This window comes from Leucopleurus acutus, assembly GCF_964270905.1.
Source record: "Leucopleurus acutus genome assembly, chromosome: 9".
Lineage (NCBI taxonomy): Eukaryota > Metazoa > Chordata > Mammalia > Artiodactyla > Delphinidae > Leucopleurus > Leucopleurus acutus.
In genome coordinates, this window is record NC_139144.1 from 93,169,359 (window position 1) to 93,181,567 (window position 12,209).

A 12,209-nucleotide genomic window follows, 5' to 3' on the forward strand; every position below is an offset into this window, starting at 1 on the left:
AACTACACTCAATTCAGTTAAAGTTCTATGCAGCCCACTGATTAAGTATATAAACTGGTATTTGGGGTTCATGTTAGGGGGCATGCTTTTTACATTTAAATGAAACGAGTCAACACATTCAATACTTACGACAACTTTAACATGCTTGGATAAATCTCTAGAGCTTCTCTGTAGGAAATCAGAAAAAGCTGCCTATACAAGGAAAGAAAGAAAGAAAAAAATCTTCATTGCATGGTTATGCCAAATCCTTACTTCTGTAAGATAGATAGCCCCTAGTGATTCTAAGTTATGCAAAAATATAAGACAAGTTCTCCTTTTGCTGAATCTAAAGTAAACTAGTGCAGAGGCTAAGTTGAATTCTTTCTTTGTTTTCAAAATGTAACCTATAGGGGCTTCCCTGGTGGCGCAGTGGTTGAGAGTCCGCCTGCCGATGCAGGGGACATGGGTTCGTGCCCCGGTCTGGGAAGATCCCACATGCCGCGGAGCGGCTGGGCCCGTGAGCCATGGCTGCTGAGCCTGTGCGTCCGGAGCCTGTGCTCCGCAGCGGGAGAAGCCACAGCAGTGAGAGGCCCGCGTACCGCAAAAAAAAAAAAAAAAATGTAACCTATAATAAAATTTAAGATCACAGTAGGAGAGTGAAAATGTAGGTAATTTCAAGGGTCAGTTTGGAGATCTGACTACCTTTCCTGATCTTCCTATTTGTCCATTAGATGCTGATATAATCTTTAACTTGCCACTGAGAATGTCTTATTTCACCCCGTTTTACTTCAATTCCCTCTATCCAGTGGTAAAATTTAAGCCACACTTTTTAAAATCAATATTTTAGAGGCCCCTTTTTCTTCTTTCCAGCCATTCACACCCAAGGATGTCCCTGAGTAGGAGGAGAAGGAAAGAGAAGGGGGCCCCTTTAATCTCATCTATGCTTCCATGAAAAACTTCCCATATTCTGTCAATTTCTCATCCAAATGTCAGTTCATACGTGCCCCTATGAAAATTACATTCTAACCCAAGACATGCCATACATCCTTCAGTCTACCTAATTTCCTCATTCTCTAGATTGGCTTTGATGGTTGCTTTTCACACCACTCCTTGAATACCATCCCCTCAGTACAACTTTCAGGGCTTTTAAGTTCAAAGATGATGAACTCTCTGACAACTAACTTAAGAAATACATACTTACTTTCATTCTTAAACCAAGACATTAAACATTAACCATATATAGACACACATGTAGACATCTGAGATGTGTGTGTAATTATTAGCAGAGTATAGTTAGCATCTTTATTACCATGAGTGAATTAGTATAAATAATGTGTAATCATCAAAAAATGAAATATATACTTACCCCTGCATAGAACATTTTATTTCGAAAACGACTGTTGAATTTCTCTGGATTTGCTTCTGTAAAAGGGAAAAGGTAGTTTTGTTATAGAGACCTGATTAAAGGTAGTGAGTTAGATTAGCACCCCTACTTCTTCCCTCTCCCTCCCCATCCCAAGGACCCAACAGCTTCATCATCATCTCTCCCTTAGTTACAGGCAGTTGGCACAGGTGTCCAGTGCTGCAAAGTGTAGCCCCAAACTGGCATCAGTGGCAGCGTCACCTGGGAGCCTGCTAGATATGCAAATTCTTAGGCTCTACCCCGAACCTGCTGAATTAGAACGTCTGGGGGCTGGGGTCTAGGAATCTGCTTTAACAAGTTCTCCGGGTGATTCACACGCACATTAAGGGCTGAAACACTCTAGACTCTATTCAAAATAGAGGGCTGGCAGGGATACAGTGCAGGGGTGATAGGAGAAAGAGGGAGGGGGAGGAGGGGGAGGGTCAATTATTTGCTTTGACCTCCATAGGACATGGCTTCCATAAACTATCTATGCAGTTTCAAATTTAATTAAATATGGGGAACTTGGATAATAATTAATAGAGAATTTGCTTTCATATTTTGCAAAAACTCCTAACTACCATCTGTACTGTTGTCCGTGACAGGCCTTGAAACATCATTTGATTTAGTGAAGTTATATAAATATATATATCTATATATCTATATATATATATATCGATATATAGATATATATAGATATATAGATATATACAGATGACCTGCAGAATGGACCCAACAAAAGCTCTGACTGAAATGGTTTAATTTTGAGTTTGTTCCTGAATGTTATATAGGTTGAGGACCATAAAGCGATTAGACGAGAATTTGCATTGGAAAATGTTCACATGAATTCAATGGATTAAAAAATCCCCAAATGAAATGCTATTTCCTTACATTGTTTCTAATAAAATTCCAAGAGATTCCAAAGGAACCCACTGTAAATATTTGCTTTCTGCTCTTTTGTCCCATATGATCATTAATCCCTTCTTAGGGGTAGGTCTTTCTCCAAGTCATTTCTCATCAGACAGCTGGCTGACTAGCTGGAAGTCTCCAAATCCCAAACCTATTTTTGAATGGCAAGCGTGACACCAGATGGCAAAGGTCATGGAGACCAAAATTCTACCTACATCGTCCACCTTCTGGACTCCATGATTTACATCCTTCACGTATGAAAAACACATTCACTCCCTCCCAGGTCCCTAAAGGTCTCATCTCAATTATAGCATCAACTCAAAATCCAAAAATCTCATCTAAATCTCATTAGCTCATACTTCCCAAATCTCATCATCTAAATGATTTCGCTCTGGATGTAATCCATTTATAATGATGATCAGACCCTGGGTATAATCCATTCCAATAGTTTAATATATTAATCCCATCTTTGTATACAACACAATAACATATGTGCCATTAGAATGGAATCCTAAAGCCTACTTTTGTCTGAAATTGGTCTTGCCTATTAGGGAGTAAATATAAGTTCAACACTATGTTTATAAAAATCAGTAAGTGATTTGAAGCTCACATAACACACATCTTCCAAATTCTCTGCATTGGATATCTACTCAATCTTAAGACTTCAGTTATGTATATATAAATGACTCTAAAATCTATGCCCACAGTACAGTGCCACCTTCAATTCAAATTGTATATATTATAAAAATCTTTCCTTCCAATGTCATGTCCCATTAAGGACAAATATTTTTATCAACATTATCTTCATGTTTCTAACACCATTGCAAAAATTTTACACTATGTATTAGTTGGTCACCTAACCCATATCTTTATCACAAACTCATTTTCCTTCCTGTCTGAAATGCCCTTGCCCACTTTACTTCTTGTCTACAACAAACTCCTTCTTTATTTCCTACTATACTCCCTCCTACCCTTTCTGGAAACTTTCCCCTGATACCTTTGTCCTGCCAACAGTCCCTACCAAACTCCCACATTATACACTGTCTGAACAACTAATCTTACCCTTACTTTATATTCCCTTGTACTTTTATTTATTTTTTATATACAGGCCCATCCTCCAATTAAACATTCCATTCCTGTAACAAACATTGAGACAGCCACTGGACTTGGCACAAGGAATATAAAAGTAAAGACATAGTCTTTTGCCCTCATGTTGTTTAGAGTGGGGGAGACAGGTCTGAAAGTGAAAAATAAAATGTCCTTTTGTATATGCCATAGAAAGATGCCTCTGTAAGACAAAGTAGGAGTCACACATAAAGGGAATGATCAGAAAAGTGTTCCAGAGGCAAGTACACTTGAGTCTTGAATGATGAGTAGATGCCACGTTGAGGTTCAAGATGGAAAAGAAGGTTACAGAGAACCTCGGACAGTGAGAGTTTCTCAAGGGCAGATTGTGCCTAAGTCTTATTACCTGGGCAAGAGCCTGGCAGTGTGTCCTTTGCAGTGATGGTGATGATGAAATTTGGTAAGCCACTGAAAATAACACCTTTTTAAAGAAATCTGTCAGTTCTCTATATGAATCATGAAACATTCATAATCCTTTGAAACATGCTGATCTGCATGTCTCTGTATATTCGGTGAAAATAGCAAATCCTAAATCAGATTTAAAAACTGCTTCCTCTAGAGTCATAGTTGTATTTCCTTGACCTTGTAGCAGAGGCTCAAATCCTCTGAATAAGAAGTAACTTCAATGAGGCAGTACAACTTTAGCAGACAATCTCAGACTAAAAGTTTGATGTGTTTAATATCCTTCATGTTCCCCCCAAAATGACAATCTAATTCACGCAGCTGGCAAAGCGAGACCTTGCTTTGCTACCTGATAACGATAATCATCGTTAACATGCCTATATGTTAATGGATTGGAATATTTTCAATGTACTTCCTCAAGCACTGTCATAATGCAGTAGTGATTAAAGCACTGGGCAAGACTCCAACTGACAATTAAATGACCAATCCTATTAAAACTCTCAATTCTGTTCCAAACAACTGCACGTTCTGACGTGCAACAGTTCAGCCATGCATGGCTTAGCCACTATGAGAATAAAAAAGCTTCTGTTTTCCAATCAAATTAAGTATACCTTCTATCTGATGAAATGATTCATGTTTGCATTCTGTATATACAAAATGTTAAGTCAATCAAAATGTTAAGACTATCTCTACTCCTTGCTTGATTTTTTACTGGTAATTCTAAAGGCATTTACACAGTAATGCCACTAATAAACTGTCTCAAAATAAATGTCGTTTTAATTGTCCCTTCTAAAAGAAATACAATATAAGTATCAATAGTAAGGCAGAAGTCTGCATTTGTCCCATGTCAGTTTGATGGGTTATTTCACATCTATGCCAAAAATTGTTTCTGCAATTAAATTTTTTAAGATTCTGCTTTAGTGAGACTTGTTTTTCCTACCCATTGCATGTAAATGGATGAGCGTAATTCCCAATGTATTGTAGTTTTGGACTAGTAACGAATCGGTTATTCTACGCAAGTTCTTTTGCGTTTGTTTTTTGGTAATGGCTCTTCTGGGGCTCTGAATCACTCTGCAAGTATTTGATGGCAAACGATACAAGTTTTGTCATGAACTCTCAGTCCCTGAGCAGCTGTATTTGAGAACAGTTTGAAGTCTCAACTATGGTTTGCGTGGCTTGAGAACAGCCACTCACACAACCTACCAACAAAGTAAGTACGTATGCCCCTATTGAAAATGCGGCCTGCTATCTTTCTCTTCTTTCTGCAGCTGAGCTTGAGATTTCTTGACTATCCAGGTAAAAATATGGGGAAAATCCAAATAAATGGAAAACAGTAAAAAAAAAAAAAAAAAAAATAGCTTGAGTAATTATACCTTTCATCATAAATAATGATTTTTTTTTTTTTTTTTTTTACTTGATGCAAAAAGAATGGACTAACAGATACTAAGAAGTCCACACCTCTGGTCTAGGCATATCAACCAAGTCTGGTTCCAATAGTTTGTGCATATTTATCGTGTACCATCTCAATATCCTCTCCGTAAGTATGGCATGCGTTACTCTCAGTCAACAGCAATCCTCCCTTATCCAGCTCTTCAGTGGCTGTTTTTCCTCAAGGGCCTGGGCTTACCTGCAGGGAAAATGTTTGCAATTCCTTCTCCGATTGCAGGAAAGCACTTACACTAAGCCTCGGCAATAAAGTATTCAAAGTAAAGTATTAACTCTTGGCATCTTTCAACCAATTATTTTATAATCACACATATAAAACGACGTAGACATACATATACACCACAATTTGTATGTTCCTCTCTAAAATGAAATAGTTCCACAGTTTAAAAGAAAAGAAAAAAATCGCTTTCCCACAAGAATTCTTTCTAAGCCTGGCCTTTCCACCGTGAGGTCTCTCTTTGCTGCCCTCTTATTCTGAGGCACCAAAGTTTCACCACAAGGAAACATATCATTAGGATAACTTTCAGATTAATAAGACAAAATATTAGGCTCCCTTGAATGAGCTCTCTGTCCGCCACTTACTCACTTAGACCTCTTCTCCTGGCAGGATGTCTAATTTGGAGGTTCATGCATTAGTGATAACTGTACGACTTTACAAGTACTGTTAAGAAACGTAAAGATTTTATTAGGAAGCCCAGATCCAGAGTCTCCCAAAGAACATGAGAAATAAATGGGGTAAGAAATGGAGAAAGAAATCTCCAGTTACTTCCCCAAGTCTACTCTCCTTAAATTAGGAAAGGCAGCAGGTTATAAATGCCAGCCCTAACGTAGGACCCTCTGAATATCTAATCTCTGAGAACTGTCTAGAGCAGGGAGGTGCGGAGCGTGTCGGTGTTTCTGATTTGGGTATTTGATATTTATGGTTCTGTTGTCAACCAACCTTTCTATCTGTGATTTTCTGGTTAACCAGAGAAAACTATGACTCTTTCTTTAATCAGTACTCCTTCTACTTAGCTCAGCATTTGACCCTCAAAGCCTCATGAAACCAGGAATTCAAAGTCTAACAAAATTGCTGAATTCAGTAAGAGAATGACAGGTTTATACTCTACTTTTATTTTGTCTTCTAACAGCCTTCATCCTATAGCCCCATTCCTGATCTTTAGTATATAAAAGTGTTGTCAGAACTTTCTCTGCATTATTACTGGAATCTGAACTATTGAACTTTAGCCTTTTGTACTCTGTATTTCAAATTCTATGAGTTAAAAGCTTAGAGGCTCTTGCAGAATCTAGAGGAAAAGTAAAAGAATCCCTCATTATGACTTTTATCTCACAAATTACTTATACTTGCAGCCAAGCATTATTTTGGTTACATGTTACCATATTCACAAGGGACTAGGGACAGGCAGAGACACAGACGTATTGTACAAGAAGAGAGTTTAAGAGAAAGAGATTAAGAGAGACCAAGAAAGCAAGAGATTGAGGCTTCAAAGCATAAGCCCAAATCCTAAACTTTCTCAGTTCTGAATGACAAACGAAAATGTTGATGAAATATTTAACTTGTCATTATTTCATCTTATTTCTCTTTCAAAAGTTATTTTGCTTCCCCAAATCTCGATTCCATCTCTTCTAGTACTTACATGACCACCAGCCCTCATTCATACTACCTCGTCCAGTGGAGATTCCAAGCACCTTCCAGGCCTAATCCAATCACCATCAAGCCCTTTTCTTTCAACCTAAACCACCTATAGCCAGCGCCCGTACTGTTCTAAGGTGACTGTTGTCTCTTTTGTGCACACAGGGAAGACTTTTATGTTTGGCTACAAGATTCCAATGACCTTGGTTATAAAGTCCTGAACTTTAATAATGGGTGGTTTGAGAAGCTGTAAGTATTCGAATGGCTTCAGTGAAAGACTCGCTTTTTATCACTTCTTAGTAGTTCGCTAACTTCAAAGTGTCTAGTCAAACCTAAAGATTAGCAGTCCTGAGTCCCGGAGTAAACATCTGGTCCTGACCTTTACCGTCTTTGAGATCCTAAACAATGAGGTCTCAAAGTAACATCTGTAATAAGTTCCTATCTTGTCTAGCTCCCAGGGGCAACATGAAGGTTCAAATGGAACTGCATTAGACACACTGTCAACATTTAAGTGATATGCAAACAAAACGGAACATGCAAAACACCTGCTGGCAACTTCCTCCCTGGGAGATGGAAATGGGACGTTGTCCTCACCTCTGGATTCATGGAACTCCAGTGTGACGTGGGCATCAAATCCGAGGCTGAAGTAATTATTGAAAACATTCAGAGGAAGCTGCAATGATGAACAAAGGCAGAGGTGAAGTTGTGTGTGACCAGGCAAAAGGAGGAAAATAAAACCGAAAGCCAGACACTTGTCTCTGGGGCAAGTCCCTGGGAGGACGATCAATTAAAACTCAAGGCAGGGTGTCTATGTGGAAGGAACAACGGAGTTTTGAATTAATTCTTTAGTGAAAGCTCAACTCAAACGATACTCCTAAGAATTTTAAATAGTTTAGGAAAAAAGGGATACAAATACAAATTATTCAATGAGAACCATTCTTGTGTATATTGTAATAAGAGAACCTCATAAGCGGAGGGATGCACATTTGTAACAGTTACACAGGATGATTCAACAAGCAAACTTAGCAAGTAAATTCAATTGTAAGGATCGTGTCTAACCTTCTTAATCAGTGGATGCAAGTTTTTTCAAGAATTTACGTTCAGCATATTAATACTGCAACTTAAAATGAATAACATTTGTTTACTCTGCACTTATTTTCCAAAAAAATACATTTTTGACAGAAGTCATGTAAGCAATAAGTCAGTGGGAGCCATTCAGCTATTCTCAACCTAGAGGAAAAATAAAAATAAAAATATATGTGTGTGTGTGTGTGTGTGTGTGTGTGTGTGTATTTATCAGTATTCAGATTCCTATTTAGTCTATCAACTCTAATCTTTAATATGACTGTGAAATATGCAACGCAGACACACAGATACACATACAAGCCTTAGCTTTCCTTCCCAGAGTCCTCTGGGTCCCTGGCTGTTACTGCTACAAGCTGAGTAAAGGAAAGAGCAAACTCTGCAGCCTAAAGTCCTGCATTAAAACTACAAAGCTGATATGATTTGAAAGCTTCAGTTGAATTAGAAAAGCATGTGGAAAATGCTAGAAGGCAAATGGTGGTTCTTACACTTTTCCTTCTGCAACTCAGAATGAAAGATAAACGTTAAAAGTAAATGGAGGGCTTCCCTGGTGGCGCAGTGGTTGAGAGTCCGCCTGCCAATGCAGGGGACGCGGGTTCGTGCCCCGATCCGGGAGGATCCCACATGCAGCACAGCGGCTGGGCCTGTGAGCCATGGCCGCTGAGCCTGCGCGTCCAGAGCCTGTGCTCCTCAACGGGAGAGGCCACAACAGCGGGAGGCCTGCGTACCGCAAAAAAAAAAAAAAAAAAAAAGTAAATGGAGGGGCTTCCCTGGTGGGGCAGTGGTTGAGAGTCCGCCTGCCGATGCAGGGGACACGGGTTCGTGCCCTGGTCCGGGAAGATCCCACATGCCGCGGAGCGGCTGGGCCCGTGAGCCATGGCCACTGAGCCTGCGCGTCCGGAGCCTGTGCTCCGCAACGGGAGAGGCCACAACAGTGAGAGGCCAATGTACCGCAAAAAAAAAAAAAAAAAAGGAAATGGAGAGGTAATTTTATCTCAGCCTAGATAATGTTTCCGGATAATTATCAGGTTTATCCTCCAGATAGAAATGCACTTCTCTTCTATTAGAAATAAGTGTTTGGCCTCAAGATTTCAAAAGTAAGTTTATTACAGGGTTTCATATGCCCCTTGATCAGTAAGATTTTCTGTTTGACTAGAGCGATAATCGTGTCCCATTAAGAGAAAAATGAAATGAGAGGAAGAGTCAGAGGGAGAGCAAGAGATATTAATGCAGAAAGAGAAAAACTGAAATAAAGGATGAACCCTTCGATGGAACGCCGAGTCAGAGCTTGTACTGATTCAGAGGTCAGATCAGCCCTTAGAAGTCGTTACAACCGACTAGAGAACAGGGAGAGAAACTAAACACACAGAACCTTGCCAAAACATGTCTCACTCTCCTGGCTTCAAATATGAGAATGTCCAGTTCCTGCACTGAAACAAAATACAAGTCCTTAGTAATGACAGCAAGGGTTGGTGATCCTGCCAAAAGCGCAGATATGTTCATTTCTCCCATTTATGCTCTTTTGGCTACAATTCTAACCCATGTCTTAGCATCCACTGATAACTTAGGAGAACATCTGGTCACCATCCCCTAAATAACATCACAATTTAGTCTGTTATTAAGTTCTTATTCATATTTTCCAGGAAAAATTGCCCTGGTTTCCTACATGTCTCCTCAAAAATTCACTTTCAAAACCCTTTAATTATCTGGATTAATGTTCCCAGGCTGCACCAAGAAGTCTTTCCATTTCTTAAGCTATTGGGAAGAGAATTAAATATAGATTGCTATTGAGGATCTAACCATTCCAAGTTGAGTGGGGATAGGTCCATAACATTTCCATATGGTACACTTCTTTGTACTTCAGCTGTTTTCTATCCAATTTCTGTAAGCCAAATACATTAGGAAGAAGTATTATATCCCAAGATGACACTTGTTTAAACAACATTGTGACGTTATGAACTCAAGATCAACTAAGCAATCATGATATCTACTAAAAACCTTATAGTTTCTGGATCATAGTTTAGGTGAAAAAACCATGAAGGTAAGACAAAACATGTTTTAACCAATTTTAGCCAAATGAGTAACTTGAGCATCTGTCACAATTGGTCAGGATCATGGTACTAATCAGTAAAGGTGCATTGATTGGGTCTAAAATCATATCGAATTTTAAGGCTGAAACCACCCTGAAATCTTGGCCTCAGTCAATGGCACAACCCAATATAGCAGGGATGCTGTTTAAGCACAGATGCCTGGGCCTTCACCCTGCACCTACTTAATCAGAATCACTGGGAATAGGACCTTGTAATCTGCATTTTATAGGCACACCTGGAGATTCTTACACAACAAAAATTTGAAAATACTGTTGTGGAAGAAAAGTGGAAAGTAATAGAAAGCAAGTGTCTACTCAGAAACCTGTCAAATTTATCTGAGATTGAGGCCAGAACTTAAAGCCAAATGTTCCCCTGAAGCTCTATAGTAGCATTTTTACAATTATGTCCCTTGGTTTGTCTTGGGTTGAGGTACAAGTTCAATCACTGAAGGAAAAACCCTAAGTCAAACATTTATTTAGGCATCTTGATGTCCCAATCAAGTGATGAAATTGAAATATTTGCTATCAGACCAGAAATCTCAGGCATTTATCTTTCTTTTGAAAGACCCTGTGCCTAATGCTTCAGATCATACGATTTTTTTAAACTTCTCATAGGTTAAGAGTTTGCAATGAATTTGAAAGATTAGAAAACTGATATATTTCTTTCTGGTGTGGAATTTGAGGACAGAGAACAGCTCCCTGCGCTATGGAAGTAGGTAGGAAATCTTGGTCTTTAGAAGTCTACGGGGCAGAATCACCAGGAAGTGTTATACTCATAGCCCTAGTAGCCGTCAACTCAAACACCGTCCTGTCATCTCATAGGAAGGAATCAGCACATGACCCTCCAGCCAGGAACGTATTTCCTGTGACTCAGGCAGATACTCCAGGGTTAGCTTTCTGCTGAAGGAAGAACTCTCTAACCTTACACACGCCATCTTCGAGTTCTTCTGGAGGCAAGTCTGGGTTTCTTTCCACATGGAGGTTCCAGCGATCTAGCTGTACAATTGTCCCATCTTCTACTTGGCAAAGGATCTTAGAAACAGGTTCATCAGTGTAGCCCTAAGGAATCAAAGAGCACACACATTGCTGTCTGGAGTAGGGAACAGTACCGCCAAAGGTATTTCATGCAAGGCAGAGCCCTTGTTCTACGGCTGTTTATTTTGCAATTAGCAAGACTGGGAGAGTAAACTGTTTTCCTCGAGGTACTTAGAATTTAAGACAATAGGCATGGGTAATGTGCACAGAAATACTAACTCTAGCTGGTTTGAGCTGAGGAATGACTTTTGCCAAGAACCAATGGCCACCGGCAGGCTTTTGAGATCCATGCTGGATGGCTGTTTTTATCAGAGTGAAAACAGGTCGCCCCAGGCCTCCTACTAGAGCAATTTGGAGGATACACAGAACAAATGTATGTGGAAAAGCAGGAAAAGAATCAAGGTGACATCGGCTAGACAGTTTCTTCCACTGACGTTCCATTTCACTCACCTCTCCCTGACCTTGTACTAGGACACCATTCCTTCCAGGACCTAGGGCAAGTCTGACTGAGGAATAGCCCTGCTAGGGAGCTAGCTACTTACTCCTTGAGCACACATTACTGATAGCACGATTATTAAGGACAGTCAAGTCACTGATTCGGATAAGAGGAATTAATACCAATAATACATTTAGCTGCCTCATGTAAATATACTTATGATTTATACCATGTTTACTTAAAAAAAGAAAGACCGATGGGAGGTTAATTCATCCAAGGCCAAATAAATATCTGCTAATATCCAGACATAATTATCACCTATGGGAGGTGAATGCACCCAAAAGCCAGAGTAACATCTGCTAATATCTGAAGATAGTTTTCATGGAGCTCAGCCCAGGCAATGGTCTCATATGAGCAGTTAAAACGCTGGTGGGGCAGCATATGTTAGCATATTGTGCTTTCTTATTTTCTTAGTACTATAAAAATAATGATGATGATGATGATAAAATGGCTGGTTAGGGACAGGTAAACTACTTTCAACAAGCTTTCCTGAATTGGCTCCATGTTGAAAAGGACAGTTGGTTACCTGTATAACCAACAGTTGGTTACCTGTATAACCTGTATAAAATCATGACGACACTGACCAGAAATCTAAATGCTCAAACAAAGC

The 12,209-nt window shown here is 39.5% G+C and overlaps 1 protein-coding gene across 2 annotated transcripts in view; it reads right to left on the reverse strand.

The window, feature by feature from the left end:
* DGKI (diacylglycerol kinase iota) overlaps positions 1 to 12,209 on the reverse strand; it is a gene marked incomplete at its 5' end in the record, with an annotated part of 450,403 nt that overhangs the window by 176,039 nt on the left and 262,155 nt on the right. For both annotated transcript variants that reach the window (XM_082846809.1, XM_082846808.1), the window contains 4 exons: positions 130 to 192; positions 1,346 to 1,401; positions 7,491 to 7,569; positions 10,990 to 11,127. In XM_082846809.1, the coding sequence (XP_082702935.1) occupies positions 130 to 192; positions 1,346 to 1,401; positions 7,491 to 7,569; positions 10,990 to 11,127 (336 nt within the window). The remainder of the gene's footprint in view (positions 1 to 129; positions 193 to 1,345; positions 1,402 to 7,490; positions 7,570 to 10,989; positions 11,128 to 12,209) is intronic.